This window comes from Arvicanthis niloticus, chromosome 1 (assembly GCF_011762505.2).
Source record: "Arvicanthis niloticus isolate mArvNil1 chromosome 1, mArvNil1.pat.X, whole genome shotgun sequence".
Classification (NCBI taxonomy): domain Eukaryota; kingdom Metazoa; phylum Chordata; class Mammalia; order Rodentia; family Muridae; genus Arvicanthis; species Arvicanthis niloticus.
The window spans coordinates 7,033,562-7,052,248 of NC_047658.1; the positions used below are offsets into that span (position 1 = coordinate 7,033,562).

An 18,687-nucleotide genomic window follows, 5' to 3' on the forward strand; every position below is an offset into this window, starting at 1 on the left:
GGCTGGGGAGATGGCTCAGTGGGTAAAGGGCTTGCCTTGCATGCATGAGGACAGGGGTCATGGTGCAAGCCTCTGACCTTATTACTGTGAGGTGCAGGAGCGTGAAGGGGTCAGGGTCTGGCCCCAGGTGATCTTGTGCTGTAGGCAATTCTGTTACATCTTTGGCTTTATTAAAATTATATTTATTATTACTGTTTGTATGTACATGAAGTGGGGAGAGGCATGAGGAGGACACAGGAAAATATTGTGGAAACTGGTGTTTTTCCTTTCACCTTCATGTAAGTTATGTGGATATGTGTAGTGTGTGTGTGTGAGTGTGTGTGAGTGTGAGTGTGTGTGTGTGAGTGTGTACATGTAGAGGTCAGAAGTCAGTATCAAGTAAGAGCCTTCCTCAGTCACTTTATATGCTTTGTTTTTGTTTTTATTTGTTTGTTTGTTTGTTGTTGTTGTTTTTGTTTTTTGTTTTTTTTTGTTTTTTTGGTTTTTCGAGACAGGGTTTCTTGTGTAGCCCGGGCTGTCCTGGAACTCACTTTGTAGACCAGGCTGGCCTCGAACTCAGAAATCCTCCTGCCTCTGCCTCCCAAGTGCTGGGATTAAAGGCGTGCGCCACCACTGCCCGGCCCTGTTTGTTTGTTTTTAAGAAAGTGTCTTGTTGCCGGGCAGAGGTGGCCCATGCCTTTAATCCCAGCACTTGGGAGGCAGAGGCAGGCGGATTTCTGAGTTCAAGGCCAGCCTGGTCTACAGAGTGAGTTCCAGGACAGCCAAGGCTCCACAGAAAAATCCTGTCTCAAAAACAAAACAAAACAAAACAAAAAAAAGTGTCTCATTTTGCAGCCCTGGATGGCTGCCTAGAACTTGTTAGACCAGGCTAGCCCCAGACTCACAGATCTCCACTTGCCTCTGCCTCTCCAGTGCTGAGATTAAAGGTGAACCCCACCATTCAGCTCTCAACTTGTTTTTATTTTAAAAATTTTTACAATCATTTTGCTCTACATATATGGGTACACCACATGTGTGTCTAGTACCTGTGAAGGCCAGAAGAGAGCGCTAGATCCACCGGAATTGGAGTTACAAGCAGCTGTAAACCATCATGTGGGTTCTGGAAGTTGAGGCCAGTTCTCTTAACTGCTGAGCCATTCTTCCAGCCACCGTCCACTTATCTTTGAGACAGGGTCTTTCAGGAACCTGGAAGTTACCAGTTCAGCTAGTGTGCCCACTGGAGAGCAGGGGCCCTGCCTGTCTCTGCCTCCCCAGTGGTTGACAGCTCGACTTTAACACCTGGTTATTTAAATCTGAACTCTGGTCCATATGTTTGCAAGCTTTTCGTACTTGGTAGTATGAAAATACTACCTCTCACACACGCTAGGCTCACCCTCCATCACTGACTTCCATCATAGGCACTAAAACACACTATCAATCATCCGATGTCATCGTTACAGTCTGACAGTGTTGGAAAAAAACACTGCCCATTTCCCAGATGAAGAAACTGAGTAGTGTGGCAGTGCATGTCTGTAACGCAGCACTATGGAGGCAAAGACAGGAAGATGGCTGTAAGTTTAAGGCCAGCTATATATTGAGATCCTACCTCAGAAAACTAAAAGAAGAGGAAGAGGAAGAAGAGGATGAGGAAGAAGAGGAAGAAGAGGAAGAGGAAGAGGAAGAGGATGAGGAAGAAGAGGAAGAAGATAAAGAAGAGGAGGAGGAAGAAGAGGAAGAGGGAAAAGCCTCCAGGCGTGGCTGGAGTGTAGCTTGCCTGAGGCTGTGGGTTCTATACCTAGAACCACACACAAACGTAACTCCAGCTCTTGAGGTAGGGGTGAGGGTGGGAGCCCCCTGTCTTCTCCTCTGCCTGTGCTCTCCTGTGGAGAGAGGGGTGGGGAAGAGGAGGCTCATCTCTTCTGGTCAATTTGTAAACACTTCTTATATGATAGCTATGTCTAGAGTTTGGGAACCTTTTTAAATTCACTAAATTACTCATTTAATTAAGTTAATATCCCTAGCCCTTTGGGTTCTACAAACAGTCTTGCTCTGTAGCCTAGGCTGGCCCACAGCTCTCTCTCCTCCTACCTCAGGTTTCTCAATGCTGGGATTCGAGGTCTGTGTCAACATTTTTAGCTGCCTTTCCCTTTCATGTTTCCCTTCCCTTTTTACGTGCCCATGTGCATGTGTGTGGCATATGCACATATGTGTGGGATATGTGCATTAGTGTGCATGTGTACACAGAGGCCACAGGAGGACTGATCTGTCTATTCTGATCTGACCCTGAGAGACAGGGTCTCTCACTGAACCTGGAGCTAGGTTGCCAGTCAGCAAGTCTTGGCCATCCTCCTGCCTCTGCCCTCTGCAGTGTTGGTATTACAGGTGCACAGGGCCACATTCCCATGGGTGCTGGGACTCAGAACTCAGGTTTTCCTGCTGAGCCATCTCTCCAGCCCTGACTTATTTAAAATACTTGATTTATTTTTTTAATTATGTGTACACATGTATGTCTCTGTGGGTGTGTATACATGTGATTGTAAGGTGTCCATAGAGGCCAAAAGTGACGAATCCCCTGGATTATGGTCCTCTTCAAGAGTCTGAACCTCCAAGTCATCTCCTTCCTATCTATCATCCATCTATCTATGTATCTATCATCTATCTATCTATCTATCTATCTATCTATCTATCTATCTATCATCTATCTATCTCCCATTCACCCAGGATCCCAAAGACATCCCAAGGTAGCCTCCAATTTGCTTTGTAGCCAAGGATAACTTTGAGCCCCCTGATCCCCGTGCCTCTACCTCCTCATTGCCTTCCCCACTGCAGCTACTCTGTAAATAATGGCAAAGGATCAAATCCCAGGCTTCCCGGGGCGCTAGGCAAACACTCTGAGCCCCATCTCCAACCCCTTGACTGTCTTTGCCCAGGCAGACTCCAAGGCGTTAGAGTCTTATTCCCATCTTGCATTTACTGTTCAATGGTGTGAGGTTTTCCAAGCTGACCAGTGAGGTCTCCAGCGCCTAGGGCAGGGGGCGTGTCCTCGTTCCTCCCAAGTCTTTATCTCACAGCTTCTCTCTTCCCATGGGTCAGACACATAAATGCACCTCAGATCTCTCATGATCCATTGTCACCATGCACCTGCTGTGCCCGCTGCTGCTGGCTTTAGCCCTGGTGGCTGTCCCCGGCGCCCATGGCACTTGCCCGGTGCCCGCAGATCTGAAGAAGTCAGATGGGACACGCACTTGCGCCAGGCTCTATGAGAAGAGTGACCCCTACTATGACAACTGCTGCCAGGGCCCTGAGCTGTCAGTGGAGCCAGGCGCTGACCTGCCCTTCCTGCCCTCGGACTGGTCTAACACTGCATCGTCTCTGGTAGTGGCCCAGCGCTGCGAGCTCACTGTGTGGTCTCTCCCCGGTAAGCGTGGCAAGACACACAAGTTCTCTGCGGGTACCTACCCTCGCCTGGAAGAATACCGCAGAGGCATCTTCGGAGACTGGTCCAACGCCATCTCTGGACTCTACTGCAAGTGAGTCCCTACCCAGGCCCACCACCCAAACCCAAAACTGTTCCTGGAGGTCCCATCTCTGAGTACACCCTCCAGACTAACCCTGTTAACTTCTATACTATGGCCTTCACCCCCTACCTCAAATCTCTTAGACAAACTCTAGGCTCCTCATACTAGGAAATATACACCCCATCCAACTTGTGCCTCCATTCTAGAAGATCTTCTACCCAGTATGGCCCTAATTCTGCACTTGCATGAGGTTCCTGGCCTCAGAATGAGAAGATCACTGGCTCCTCTGGGGCCCTTAGACCCCTAAAGCAGCCCTGCCTTATAAGCCCCTAGATCCAACTCTGAGACTTAAAAACCTCACGACCCTAGTCCCAAATCTTGAAGAGTCAGTCTGGTCTAACCTTCCACCCCCACCAACTCTGTCTAGATCAGCCCCAATCCCAGAAACCATTTGTAGATCTCCCAGACCCAATCCTGGGGGTCTCCAGGTCCAGCAATCATCCCAAGGCCCACAGACCTCAGGAATCTTCTAGTTCACTGTAACAGCATCCTAAACCAGCCCAGCAGAATCCCTCAAAAAAATCACCAGCCCCCCAAACCTTCCAGGCCAGGACCCCAAGCTCCTGACCCTGAGCTGTGAACCCCTCCTCAAGCCTTCCCACATGGGACATCTCTGTCCTGGCACTCCCTGTTGGGAATTCATGTTTCTATTACAGGTGCTATTGATGCCTTGAGGGTCATCTCTAATTCTGCACAGTGATGAGCCCTACCCAGCCTGTCCTTGGGGATTGCTGTGGCCCAAGAGCCAGGAGGCGAGATGACCCCACTGCCTGCTATCGTAGCTGTCCTGTAATACAGCCCTCTCGAAGTTACAACCCTGTGTGACATCTGCGTGTGTTTGAGACCTAACACCCAGGGCCAGATAGAATAGGAAGAGCAGAGAGATCAGATCTGAGTAGGGCCATACTGGGGACACAACCTTAGATTGTAACTTGGGGTCAGGGTGAACAAAGACATCCAGGGGCAAAAGCAAGCACTGCTGGCTGCTGTCTAAGTATTTAAACACTTCTTGTTTACTTCCGGTAAATATTTCTCTTCCTATGGAGGAGTTACAGACTCTTAACATTAATGCCTAGAACATCAGGGTCATTCTAGAACCTCGTGCCAGCCTAGAACCATTGTGTATTGGATTCTAGGCAGAGGCTCTACCACTGAGCCACGCCCCCAGCCCCTCACTGGGGGATTCTAGGCAGGGGCTCTACCACTGAGCCACGCCCCCAGCCCCTCACTGGGGGATTCTAGGCAGGGGCTCTACCACTGAGCCACGCCCCCAGCCCCTCACTGGGGGATTCTAGGCAGGGGCTCTACCACTGAGCCACACCCCCAGCCCCTCACTGGGGGATTCTAGGCAGGGACTCTACCACTGAGCCACGCCCCCAGCCCCTCACTGGGGGATTCTAGGCAGGGCTCTACCACTGAGCCACGCCCCCAGCCCCTCACTGGAGGATTCTAGACAGGGGCTCTACCACTGAGCCACACCCCCAGCCCCTCACTGGGGGATTCTAGGCAGGGGCTCTACCACTGAGCCACACCCCCAGCCCCTCACTGGGGGATTCTAGGCAGGGACTCTACCACTGAGCCACGCCCCCAGCCCCTCACTGGGGGATTCTAGGCAGGGCTCTACCACTGAGCCACGCCCCCAGCCCCTCACTGGAGGATTCTAGACAGGGGCTCTACCACTGAGCCACACCCCCAGCCCCTCACTGGGGGATTCTAGGCAGGGGCTCTACTGCTGAGTCACACCCACATCCCTCTTTTACTTATTCTGGAACAAGGTCTGTCTAAGTTGCCCAGGCTATCCTTTAACTTGGGAGCCTTTACCTCAGCCTTCTTAGGAGCTGGAGTTAAAGACTTGACACTGGGTTTTAATTACATTTAACATCCCTGCCCTGACATACAGAAGACACTTTAGTTTAAATTTACATTTCTGTTCAGGTTGTGAGCTCTGCTTCACCGGTGCCCCAAGCATGGGGTTTTTAGTGGCTGCCTGGTTTGGGTGAGTCTGGGATGTACTGGGCAGAAAGATGGGAAGAGCCCTGCAGGAATGAAATCCAGGGTAGACTGCAGATAGGACTGGGATTTGGGGAGATTCTGAGAGTTAAGGGATGAGGAAGAAGAGGTAAGTGGCAATACCTCAGGGGCACACACTGGGAGATCAAAAAGATCAGCTGTCAGGGGCCTATGAGATGGATTAGCACATATAGGGGCTTGCAACCAATTCTTACAACCTCAGTCAGATCTCCAGGACCCACAAAGTAGAAGGAAAAACTAGAGGTCAGACTAGACATGGAACCTCAGCTACTCAAAAGGCTGAGACAGAAGACTGAAAATTAAAAGCCAGCCTGGGCCCCTTAACTAGACCCAGTCACAGAATTTCAATAATAAATAGAGCTCTGGGGATATAGTTCAGTGGTAGGAAACTTGTCCAGTGTACACAGAACAACCTGAGTTTGATTACCAGCACAGCAAAAAACAGTTCAGAAGTCATGGTCAATGAAAAAGATCCAGAGGTCACAGAAGTTCAAGGATTGGCTGAGTGGGTGAGATGTGGACTGTGGGCGTTTAACGAACAGAGAGCAGGCCGACAACCAGCCTCTTGGAGCCCAGTGTTTTCTTAGAGCCACTCTCGGAAGGTTTATTCACCAACATGAGACAGGCAGTTGGTCTGCAAGGGGCGGCCCTGCCCAGAGTCACACACCAGAGGTGAAGGGGGTGGGGGGACGCTGAAGGTCCTGAAGGGGAGGAAAGGTCAGAAGGATGAGGTGGTCAGGGAGGAAGAGGGTCGGAGGATGAGTAGGGATGGGGGGTTAAGGAGGGGCACAGGGAGGTAAAGAGGGGTCAGGCAGAAGGTAAGGAGGCATCAAAGAGATGAGGAGGGTGGGTGGGGGGTGAGGAGGGAGGGTGGGGAGGTGAGGAGGGAGGGTCGGGGGGTGAGGAGGGAGGGTCGGGGGGTGAGGAGGGAGGGTGGGGGTGAGGAGGGGTCAGACTGTTGCTAAGCACACAGGATGGGCAGAAGCCAGGAAGCATCATAGAAACGCCAAGGGCTCAGAGGTGACAAACACTAGGGACTTCCAAAGGATCGACCACATCAGACCAGGAGAGCCCGGTCAGAGGTCACTCCCGGAGCTGCACCGACACGGAGGAGTCGGTCACCCTTGTCCTCCGCAGTCCCCCAGGCTCCATGCGGTTCTTAGTCTTGTGCTGGAAATGGACAAAGCGCACTCCGGGGCCGTACTGGCGGAAGACGTGGGACACCTGTGGCAGCCCAGAGTTAGGAAGAAAGTCTCACCAGGGTCCCATCAGCCTGCTGACATCCCTTCTTCCCTCTGCCCAAGGTCTTGGGAAAGAACACCTGTGTGGGCTGGACCTGGCAGCGCATCCTACCTGAACCCAGCGGCCAGGGGGTCCTCTCCCATTGGTTCGAGGGGCCACGTGGTGCTGGGCAATGACCGTGCGGCGGTCAGCTGCTAGCAGCCAGACGTGCAACTCATAAACACACTGGTCTAGGCGGCTGTCCTCGAACCTGGAGGAGGTTCAGGCTGTGACTGTCATGCAGCCACAACGTCATCTCATCCCCTAGTCCTGGTCCTAGGCCCAGCCACACAATCTCCAGATCTAGGCTGGCGGAGACCAAAACAACTCCATGCTCTGTACTCTGAGGCCCACTGTCGGAGGGGTGGCGGGGGGGGGGGGGGGGGGGGAAGGGGGGAAGGGGGGAGTGTAGATATGTCACCAATAGTGACGGCTACATCTGTAGATGGAGGGGTACAGACAGAAGTTGAGGTTATATGGGGTACAGGCAGAGGGTAAGAACAGCAGAAAGAGGGTGCTGGTAGAGTTTAGGGGTAGGGTGGGGAACGTAGGGCTTTGGAGCAAATTCATATATGACCTCTCCATATGACAGGGGTAGGCTTCCAATTGGAGCTGTGTGAAAGAAACTATCTCCTTAATAGGAGAAAAATGAGTCTTAAAAATCAGAGTGGCACAGGCTTCAGGGGTGTTGGGTGAGGGATAAAGGAAAAGCCTGGCCCAGAGGGAACCCACCCAGCTGACACCTGAAAGGTTGGGGCTAGAGGAGGGCAGGACCAGATGAGACCATAGAGCCAAGGTGTGTTGATGGGGGAGAGGCTCAGGCCCTCGGGAACAAGGAAGCCTGAGCTCTGGGGAGCCTTGGATGGCATGGTCAGGCGGTCAGGGAGGGTGGGGCACACCAGTCCATGATGGTGATGTCAGGCTGTTCGTCATCCAGCAGCTCCTCCCATAGCTTCTTGGCTAGCAGGTTCACGCACTGTTCCTTCACGGTCCAGCTGCAGACAAACAAGAGAGGAGATGGGCCTGGCAATCCCACAGTCCTGAGGTCTCCCAGGAAGCAGAAAGCATGGTGACAGAGCTCTAGGTACAGCAGGAGACCCCCTCCCCTTCAGCCCCTACCCCCCTGCACAGGAGGAGCTGACAGTCTTGGTTCCCAGGAGACCCTGGAGAACAATATACACAAACCCTCTGTCCCAGGACAGAGCTGACACTTCAGGTGATGACTGAATCCAGGCCTGGAATCTCAGCTGCTCTAGTGGCTGAGTTAGAGGATTCAAGGCCTACTTGGGCAACTTAGCGAGACCCTACCTCAAAAAAAGAAAAAAAACCCACACAAAACAAACAAACAAAACAAACAAAACAAAAACCAGACTAGGAGCATGGCTCATCAGGAGAGCACTTATCCAGAATCTCCCAGTGAGGGGCTGGGGGCGTGGCTCAGTCCAAAAAAAAAAAACAAAAAAAAACAAAAAAAAAACCTCACAAAACCTAGAGCTTTATCTAGTTTAAGGGATACTTTAATCAGTTCATTTAAAAACAAAAAACAATTTAGAAAAGCTGGGATTTGACTCTGAGCCCCTGAATTACACCCTCTCATCCACCGTTTAGGAGCTGAACTGGAGTTGTGACTCCCAGGGAAGGGGTGAGCTCAAGGTTTATCAAATACCTACTGTGTGTTGGCCAGACATCTTGGGCGCCTATGTTGCATGTTTCATAGGCAATCAATTATGACTAACCCTGTCGCTAGAGGAAGAAAGGCCCCTCTGCAGGCGCCTCAACAAAGAAAGCTAGAGGAGAAGAGAGTAATTCTTCCTCCCCCACTCTCACCCCCAGGCCCTGTGGCAACTCACCTGAGTGGCCCCTGGAGGTTCTCAGTAGTAATGTACCATCCACGGAAATTACCTGGCCAGTGAGGAGGATAGAAGGATTGGTGGGACATTCCTTGAAGGGCACCATCCTCCCTCCAGGGCAGAGCCCCCAGTGCTTACCCAGCTCCTTCAGTGGTTTCCGGGTAGGACCCGTAGGGGGCGCCGGCTGGTAGATATTAATGCCTGAATCACACAAGGGAATGGCGCCTCAGGCCAGTGCCCACCTCCTCAAGTCTTCCTACCCCTGGGGCTACACTGGAAGGGCAGGAACCGGGTTGGACCAGCCTAGCAGAGGCTAAGGATGTTGGTGGGCGGTTATGGTGAGTCTCTGGAGCTCTGGAAGAAATCTAGAGAAAGGGGCAGAGGAGGGAGAGAAACAGAGACAGACACAGAGAGACAAGATGCAGAGTAGGACCGAGATAGAGAGATACAGAAGTGCAATGACCGACGGGGCAGAGATGCCTGCCGAGAGAAATAGACAGGAGCCGCAAAGAAAGATGAAGAGACCGAGGATCTGAGCAGCGCGCCAGGAGTCTCCAGGCTGCGTCCCCACCTTCTGGGTTGGGTGAGCTGAGCAGGTTGCGGTAGAGTGGCCGCTCCAGGAACAGCAGCCGCCAGCTGACGCTCGGGGGCAGCTCCAGCTTCCCACTCAGGGGTCCCCATTCTTCTACTAGCAGCTGCCTGGCTTCAACCTCGGTCGGTGCATTGGGCTGCGGGAGCTCGGGGGTCACCGGGGACGTGGGAGACCTTGGGGATGGCGGTGGTGGCGGGGACTGAGGATGCGGTGGCAGTTCCTCGGAGTTCTGGGACCCCTCCGCTTCCATCCTGCCACTGAGCGCGTCTCTGTCCGGTGTCTTCTCCATCCCTAAGGTTTGGGCGACTGGATCCTGGTTCCCAAGATCCAGGTTAACTGGGGGCGGAGGGGCGGGGCAAACCATTAGGCATTTTAAGAGAGGGCGTGTTAGGGGAAGGATCTGAGCCCCGGGGGCCCTCCTCCCTCAGACCAGGAGCTCAGCTTTCCTCCTCCTGACCTAGCGTTCCAGGCCCCCAGCCCTCCCCCCCCACCCCAGACCCAGTGGTCCAGCCACCAGCCTCCTCCTTCAAACGTGGTCCAGACCCAGCCTCCTCAACTTCTCATTCTTCTGCCAGAGTTTCTTCAGGGCCAGCTGAGGATCTCTCCTGACCCCTGGGGCTAATGTCAAGCTCTCTAATGGTGTGTATCCCCCTCCTTAAGGCTGGCCTGGCAAAACTGAGGTCAGTTAAGGCCAACATCCCCTTCCCCCTGCCGGAATGGGCAGGGGTCCAGCCTCAGGCTGTCTCCTGGGACACACTTGAGGCTCTCAGAATTTTTATTTTTTATTTTTTTGGTCCTGGAGAGAGAAATGGGTTAATCCGAGTGAGGCTGGAAGCATAGACGGGGGCATCAGAGGTGGGGAATCCGGAAGGGTCTGGAGGCAGTAGCCCCGACAGTCTATTTTTCCTGGGTAACTGTGTCCCTCCCTGCTTCCTCCCTGAGAGAGGATGGGGCACAATGCAGGCAGGACTTTGGGGCGTGAGGAACCTGTAGGGCCAGATACCCAAGGCCACTTCCTGTCTGTGGCCCCATTTCCCGCCCGGTCTGGTTCTCCCTAGGCAGACACCATCAGCAGTGGGAGCTTTGGTGCCTCTGCTTGCCAGAGCGCTCCTCGGCGTTGTTGCTCTTAAACACGTTTCACTAAGGAAGACGAGGAGCAGAAAGATGGTGGGTAGTTTATAAGCAGATACAGATACAAGGCCTGAATTCTCCAATCGCTATCTCTCGGACAACAGCCCTGGGCCAGCTACTACTGGCTTCTGTTGTTGTTTGTTGCTTTTGTGTTTTGTTTCCAGACAAAACCTTAGCCCAGGCTGGTTTTTGAACTTGCTATGTAGCCCAGGCTAGACTTGCTGCTTCTATCGGCCAAATGATTGTGCACGAGCTTGCCTCACCATGCCCTGTGTGTCCTACCATTCGATCCCCATGCCCATCCCCACACTCCCAGGCCAGGCCCGCACACTTCTGCGCTGCCTGTCCTTCAGAAAACAAGATGGCCGCAGACAGACACCGGGAAGTGGAGCTCATGCCCTAGCCCGTAAGTGATGTAAGCTATCCCATCTTCATATCCACATCCCTGGAAAGTCCACCCTGTTGTTACACCCATCTTGTCAATGAAGAAACGGAGACACAGAGAGGTCTAGTGACTCACTTGAGGTTTCACAGCAAGGACAAAGCAAGTTGGACAGACAGGAAGTCCCAGGTATGCACAACAGCGATCAGATTTAAATCAAGAAACTCAGTCATGGGACCGTGGTGATGTGGGGCAGTTAAACCCATTCAGCTTCCTAAGAGCCCTGTGCTGAAGTGGCAGCGAATGACAAATAACATCTCCATGCATAGCTCAGAGAACTGAGGCAGGAAACAGGGGTACACTAAAGAGCTGGAATTCACTAGGACCCTAGGAGGGCTGAGGTGACAAATATACCTTTCAGGTGTCACCCTGCCACACCTCAACAGGTTCCCAGAAAACACCAGCAGAGCCCCAGGGCACACCCAAGACCACATACACTCCTTGGGCCACCGCAGAACACGCCCCTCTGCCTCCCACCTACCTCGGGCCTGTCATGGTGGGTGGGAGGAGGCCACTCATGAGTGAGGCCAGAATCCAGGGCAGGGTGTGGCTGTGGCCTGCAGAGACCTGAAAGAGGAACACCCCCAAAAGAACCAAGAGAGGCATTTCTTTCTAAAATGTATTTATTCTTTCCTAATTCATACACGTGTATACAGGCATGGTTATAAAATGGACCTTGGTCATAATCTTCTCCAATAGCCTTACCCATCTCCCTCCCTCTGACCGAAACTAATTTGTCTTTATGCTATTTTGATGTCTTTTACTTGTTTGTTTTCTTTTGCTTGAAAATATGTTCCTGTGTGGTTCATTCAGGCTGCTCTCAAATTCCAGATGACAATGTTGGCCGGGGACATTAGCACTAAGCCACGCCCCCCAGACCCTCACTGGGGGATTCTAGGCAGGGGCTCTACCACTGAGCCACGTGCCCAGCCCCTCACTGGGGGATTCTAGGCAGAGGCTCTACCACTGAGCCACGCCCCCAGCTCCTCACTGGGGGATTCTAGGTGGGGGCTCTACCACTGAGCCACGCCCCCAGCCCCTCACTGGGGGATTCTAGGCAGGGGCTCTACCACTGAGCCACGCCCCCAGCTCCTCACTGGGGGATTCTAGGTGGGGGCTCTACCACTGAGCCACGCCCCCAGCCCCTCACTGGGGGATTCTAGGCAGGGGCTCTACCACTGAGCCACACCCCCAGCCCCCCACTGGGGGATTCTAGGCAGGGGCTCTACCACTGAGCCACGCCCCCAGCCCCTCACTGGGGGATTCTAGGCAGAGGCTCTACCACTGAGCCACGCCCCCAGCCCCTCACTGGGGGATTCTAGGCAGAGGGGCTCTACCACTGAGTCACACCCCCAGGCCTATCTTAGGCTTTTTTTCCCTCCTTGCCTGCGTCTCTGTACTCAGTGGTTTACAAATCCTGGGGCATGTCTGATTCACTGGGGAGGTCCTTGTTTCCTCACAGAAGTCTGGGATGGGCCCTAGAACCTCCAAGAACCACGTTTGCCTGATTATGAGGAATTTGCGTGTACGGCTTATGCCCTGGCAAAGCAAGTAGATTCCCACAGTAAGTTGTCAGCTTCTGCTCTTGCCACTAGAAGATCAAGACTGTCCCCAGTGTGTCGTTTAGCCAAGAACAGTTAAAGCACATGTTCATTCGGGTGGATCTCCATGCTGGTCACAGCAGCACCATACTGGAAGAGTCCGAGTGCACACACCTGGATTAACACCCGGAGAGGTAACATATAAGTAAGATCTGGAATGCTCACAAAAGCTCGTGTGTTAAGGGCATGGTCTCCATCTTTGTATTAATAGAAAGTGAGTAAACCTTTTAGAGATGGGGACTAGTAGGACATTCTCTGGTCCCCAGGGTATCCCCCTTGAAGAAGACAGCGGGACTCCTGTCCTTCTCCATTTAGCTCCTTCATTTGCTGGCCACCGTGAATTAGTGTCTTGACTCTACTGTGCGTTCCCACAGTGACCAGAAGCAGCAAGGTCATGGGGGAAGCAAGACCGTGAAACCATGAGCCAAATTAAACCTTTCCTCTTTTTTTTTTTTTTTTTTTTTTTTACTTAAAACAGTATTGGTGCAGAATTCTAGCAGGATTTCTTTTTTTTTATTGGTTATTTTATTTATTTACATTTCAGCCTTTCCTCTTTTTAACAATATTATTTTAGATAGGGCCTCTACCTGTAGCTCTTGCTAGGACTTGTGTAGATAAGGCTGGCTTAGAACTCACAGTGCTCTGCCTTTTTATTATTTTATGAGTATTTGTTTGCCTGCATATATGTCTGGTGCCCACAGAGGCCAGAAGAAGAAATCAGACAGACCCCAGGAAGCAGAGCCACAGATGGTTGCAAACCGCCCTGTGAGTTCTGGGAATTGAATCCCAGTTCTCTGGAAAAGCAACATCTGCTCTTAACTGCTGCCGTATCACTCCAGCCTCATCTGCTGTTTTATTTTTATTTTTTGGGGGAGGGGAGGGTTCAAGACAGGGTTTCTCTGTGTAGCCCTGGCTGTCCTGGAACTCACTCTGTAGACCAGGCTGGCCTCGAACTCAGAAATCCACCTGCCTCTGCCTCCCAAGTGCTGGGACTAAAGGTGTGCGCCACCATTGCTGGGCTTTATTTATTTATGTATTTATTTTCATCTTCTTTTTTAAAGTAAAGGTCTCTGGCACTTTGTTGTAGCAACAGAGAGCTAACCAATTGACTCTGGTACATTCATACACTGGGCTTCTACTCAACACGTAAAGAAACGAGCTCTCCACAGACGTGACAATGGAGATGTTTGGCTGAGTCTAAGCATCTCTCTCAGAATAATAAAGGACAATTAAAACAATGGTACCTACAGTGTGATTCCATTTATATAAAATCTGGTAAGGCGAGATTAAGCCAGCATTGAAGGAATCGTGTTGGTGGCCCTTAGAGACCAAAGGAATTACAGCCAGAAGCTAGTTTGTTTCCTTCCTTCCTTCTTTCTTTCTTTCTTTCTTTCTTTCTTTCTTTCTTTCTTTCTTTCTTTCTCTGATACAAATTCTCACTTTGTAGACCAGGCTGGCCTTGAACTCACAAAGATCCTCCTGCTTCTGCCTCCCAAGTGCTGGGACTACAGGCTTGAGCCACCACACCTGGCCTACAAAGTTCTACTTTAACTATGGTTGTTACATGGACACATTCATTTGTTAAAATGCATCCAGGTGTATTTTAAATGAGCGCATTTATCATGTGTTAATTATCTCTTGAGAGGAAATAAAACAGTCCAGTCATTTTCTCTACACCCCACTTATGGAGATTTCTACAAAGCCAGTAAGAGGAAAATAAGTGAAGCAGTGAGCCTCGTGGACCACTGGTCACATGACGAGGTAAAATAAGATGAACATGTGCCCTAGTTCTCCCCAGGGAGGCCTGTGTTAGCTTACGATGAACAGAACTGGACTGCGGCAGAGCCCAGTCTGCAGGTGCAGGGTGCTGGCCTAGCATGCTCAGAACTCTGGGATTGATCCTCAGCACGGGAGAAAATGGGACCTAGTGGATTCCCCTCCAGAAGGTGGAGGCAAGAGTTTAAGATTGAAAGTTCACAAACAACCGTAGGACACATGAAACCCCAAGAAAGAGATAGAGAGAGAGAGAGAGAGAGAGAGAGAGAGAGAGAGAGAGAGAGAGAGAGAGAGAGAGAGAAAAAACAATAGTGGCAAAAACCTGGAGACTAGTCAAGTTGGTAACAGGAAAGGTCATTTTGGCTCACAGTTTTGGAGGCATCAGAGGTCATCATTAGCCTTGTTATTCAGCGACACTACGTGGGGAGCATGTGGGGATGGAAGAGCTTCACCCACAGCTGGGAAGTAAAGGGGAATTAAGATCAGGCCAGGAGGCCGGGTGGTGGCAGCTCATGCCTTTAATCCCAGCACTTGGGAGGCAGAGGCAGGCAGATTTCTGAGTTCGAGGCCAGCCTGGTCTACCGAGGGAGTTCCAGGACAGCCAAGGCTATACAGAGAAACCCTGTCTTAAAAAAAAAAAAAAAAAGAAAAAGAAAAGAAAAAGAAAAAAAGAAAAAGAAAAAGAAAAAAGAAAAACAAACAAACAAGATCAGTCCAGGAACCAGAAGTCTTGCTAGCAAAACATGACCCTGTAAAGATTCCACAGCCCCCTCCCTGGTAGAGCTGCTCTGGGGTCCTCAGCCCCTCACTCTGGGATTCTAGGCAGGGGCTCTACCACTGAGCCATGCCCCCAGCCCCTCACTGGGGGTTCTAGGCACTATGTGTGTTCTGCCACTATATTCCAACCCCTGTTTTACTTTATTCCGAGTCAGACTCTGACTGAGTAGCTCAGGCTAAACTCCTAGTTCACCAGCACAACAGGCTGAACTTCTCTTGCTATGGTCTGGGACTCCTCCCATAGTGGACACTGTGGAACAGACTCTGAGCTCTGTTCCCAACACCACAAGAACAAGAGCACAAGAATCACTGTGCAGGAGCAGAGAGCTGCTCGGACTCACAGTTCCCGCTCTTACCCTGCTGGAGCTGGCTTAGCTCCACGCTTACTTCTGACTGTGCTCTCACGGTCTGCCCAGCCTGCACGCCTCCACCTTCTTTCCCACTCCATGGCCTTTGCACATGCTCCTCCTGCAAGGCTTTACTGATGCTCTGGAGGCTGTCTCCAGCTTGTCACTTCCTCAGCTGTAGACAGCCTTCTGAATCTTTCCTACGAGCTTGGTGCCTCCAGACCCAGGCCTAGCATAGTGCTGAGCCTGGGCACGCAGTACCCACACTGCTCTTCTACGCTGTCACACCTCGTCCTTGCTTCTTGCCCTCACTGTGATCTATGACTGTGTCTGAATCTGTGGCTCTCTAGGTCACCATCTGGCTCACCCTGCTAGAATGTTGCCTTGCTAGGGCATGGCCTCCACAAACTCTGTTTACTATTTGTCCCAAAACGGGCTGCAGCCATGCCTGCTGGGCAGGAAGTACATGAAGGCCAGACGCTGCCCTGCTGAGGAACCGTGCCCAGGCAACATAAGTGCATATCTTTACTCTGCTGCAAAATCAGTATGTGCCTCACGAATCCAGGTCTTCTGCCTGCTAGAGGGTGGCACGCAGGGGTGGGACGAGGGCATAGGTCAGAGGTGCAGGAGTGCGAAGCAACAGTGAAATTGGTAGGGAAGAAGAACAGATTGGGTTGAATGTTGTTTGATGGGAGGAAACAGTGTGATCCGGATCTGCTCTCGGGAGCAATATATGTACACCCCCAGCCCCTCACTGGGGATTCTAGGCAGGGGCTCTACCACTGAGCCACGCCCCCAGCTCCTCACTGGGGGATTCTAGGCAGGGGCTCTACCACTGAGCCACGCCCCCAGCCCCTCACTGGGGGACTCTAGGCAGGGGCTCTACCACTGAGCCACGCCCCCAGCCCCTCACTGGGGGATTCTAGGCAGAGGCTCTACCACTGAGCCACGACCCCAGCCCCTCACTGGGGCATTCTAGGCAGGGGCTCTACCACTGAGCCACGACCCCAGCCCCTCACTGGGGCATTCTAGGCAGGGGCTCTACCACTGAGCTGCATCCTCCACCTTACTGTGTGTGTTTGTGTGTGTGTTGCTTGCATGTGCTTGCACATGTGCATGTTCTTGTGTGCAAGTGCAGATCCAGGAGTACCACAGTGCATGAGGTCATAGGCAAACCCCAATTGACAATCTTTGCCTTCCACTTTGCTTGAGATGTTGCAGACCCCAGACCAGCAGGTCCACAAGCTTTCAGAGATTCTCCTGTTTATCTCTCCTGTCTTACAGTAGGAGCCCTGGGTTTACAGACACAAGCTACAATCCCTTAGCCTTACTTGGGTTCTGGGGATTTGAACTCAGAACTTCATGCTTACGGGGAGGGCACGTTTACCAGTCGAGCCATCTACTTAGCCCCGCAGCATTTATTATTTTTGAATGGAAGACTTGGCTCCTGGTTTTAGAGCTTTCAGCCCACGTCCCTGGTGTCACTGATCCATCATGAGGGAGCACACCAGCCAACTTATTTTTTTCTGGATAGGTAGTGTGCAATGGCACTCTGCTTTGCATTTGCATTTCTTGGCTAATGAGTCAGAGCCTTGTGCTTGACCTCATGACCTCTGGGCTCTTTCTCCAACCTGACTGCTCACACCTTTGTCTGTGTCCCTGATAAAATGGCTCTTTTTCTTTCTTGGTTATCTAATTAGTGTGAATGTTTGCAAATATTTTCCTCATTCTGAAACTTGACTATTCCAAATTATTTAATTACTTAATTCATTTTGAGCCATGGTCTCACTCTGTAGCCCAGGCTCTCCTCCTACTTCAGACTCCTGTGTGCTGCTGTCATGTCTGGTGTCAGTGAAACATCTTGATTTTTATATTATTAACTATTTTTGTTCATTTTATTTGTTCAGTTATGTTCTTTATATAGTTTTATTTCAGATGTCTTATTTTGGCTCTGCAGTCGTGGACTTTTTTTCTGTCAGCTCTTGGTCACATTGCTGTGACCAAACACCTGAGGAGGGGGACTTATGGGAATGAAATGGTTAATATTGTCAAACTGACAGGGTTTAAAGTCACCAAGGAGACAGGCATCTGTTCCTCAGACATCTGTGTGGAAGTTTCTAGATCAAGTTAACTGAGAGGAAGATCCACCCTGAACATGAGTGGTTGGAATCGTTTCCAGAGCTGAGATTCTAGACTGAGTAAAAAAATGAGAGAAAGAGAGAAAAAAATGAGGCTGGAGGGCCGGCTCAGCAGTTAAAAACACTAATATGGGGACACACTAGTCAGTTTCCTAGCGCGCTCGCGGGACCACATGTGAGCCGCCTGCCATGGTGGCTCTGGAAGTTGAATGGGTCCTCTGCAAAGGGAGCCAGTGCTCTTAGCCACCCTACTGCTAAATTTCATTTTATGTTAATTTTTGTATAGCTTTGTGGTGCTCAGAATTACATCCAGGGTCTCATGGATGGTAGGCAAAGAGTGAGTTACACATTAGGTTAAAATTAAATATCCACACACATGTGCCTGGGGGTCCTGTTCTGGGCAGCACAAAACCAGGCTGCCTTTAAGAAACTTTAATAATGTATTCATTTGTTTTTGTCTGTGTCAGGGGACAATTTACAGAAGTTGGTTCTCTCCTTTTCCCATGTGAATGCCGGGGATCGAACTCAGATCATTAGGCTTGACAGCAGGCACCTTTACCAGCTGAACGTTCTTGACAGCCAGCAGGCTGCCCTCTCTTTTGTAGAATTCCTGAGAACTGTTATTTAACAATCTCTTTTCCCTCTTTGCAGAGGTCACCTTTCTTGTATGGGGACCCCTGCACACATCTGTCTCTGAACTCTGATGTGTCAGTAAACCTCAGTTCCTAGGGTCAAACCCAGGAAATCCAATGAGCCACCGGGGTGGGGCTTCTCGAGTCCTCGCCAAAGCAAGGACTACATTTTCCAGCCCCGCCTTGCCCCTGGGCGTGGCCAAACACCTAGCCAATGAAGAGGTGGTGTAATCCCTGGCTCAAATCCTTAAAGGAGTCAGTCCTTTTTTGTGGGGGGTTATACTCCCAGGAGAGAGGGCAGAGGAAGGCTGGAGTCCCTGCTACTTGAAGAAAGAATCCCAGTTGCGTGTTTAGCACAGAAAGGTTGCCTCGTTTCTGGGGTTTCTATAATGGAGTAGACATCAGAATCCCAGTTGACATACAGATGGATGGGCCAACCCAGGTTCTGATTCAGCCTGGGTGGAACACAGGAAATCACATTTGCAAATTCTCAGGGTGGACCAAGGATGAATACTTGGTTTTGGTTCTTGGC

General features: G+C 51.2%; 2 protein-coding genes across 2 annotated transcripts; one reads left to right on the top strand and one right to left on the bottom strand.

Moving 5' to 3' along the window:
• Window positions 1–3,083: 3,083 nt before the first annotated feature.
• Sycn (syncollin) lies at window positions 3,084–4,372 on the top strand. The gene is made up of 2 exons (XM_034490545.2): window positions 3,084–3,509; window positions 4,214–4,372. Exons 1-2 carry the CDS (start codon window positions 3,115–3,117, stop codon window positions 4,221–4,223), a joined length of 405 nt encoding a protein of 134 aa, XP_034346436.1. The 5' UTR covers window positions 3,084–3,114; the 3' UTR covers window positions 4,224–4,372.
• Window positions 4,373–6,502: 2,130 nt separating this feature from the next.
• Window positions 6,503–9,649, bottom strand: Nccrp1 (NCCRP1, F-box associated domain containing). Its single transcript, XM_034515325.2, has 6 exons — window positions 9,291–9,649; window positions 8,858–8,920; window positions 8,720–8,771; window positions 7,769–7,864; window positions 6,942–7,080; window positions 6,503–6,812 (listed from the first exon to the last, which is right to left on the bottom strand). Exons 1-6 carry the CDS (start codon window positions 9,598–9,600, stop codon window positions 6,672–6,674), a joined length of 801 nt encoding a protein of 266 aa, XP_034371216.1. The 5' UTR covers window positions 9,601–9,649; the 3' UTR covers window positions 6,503–6,671.
• Window positions 9,650–18,687: the final 9,038 nt, after the last annotated feature.

Bases quoted from the DNA above. Each gene is read 5' to 3' on its own strand.
- Sycn (XM_034490545.2), top strand. From the start codon at position 3,115: ATGCACCTGCTGTGCCCGCTGCTGCTGGCTTTAGCCCTGGTGGCTGTC.
- Nccrp1 (XM_034515325.2), bottom strand. From the start codon at position 9,600: ATGGAGAAGACACCGGACAGAGACGCGCTCAGTGGCAGGATGGAAGCG. The intron at 8,921-9,290 runs GTGGGGACGCAG...TGTGTGATTCAG, and splicing joins CAGCTCACCCAACCCAGAAG to GCATTAATATCTACCAGCCG. The intron at 6,813-6,941 runs GTAGGATGCGCT...GGGCTGCCACAG, and splicing joins CCCCTGGCCGCTGGGTTCAG to GTGTCCCACGTCTTCCGCCA.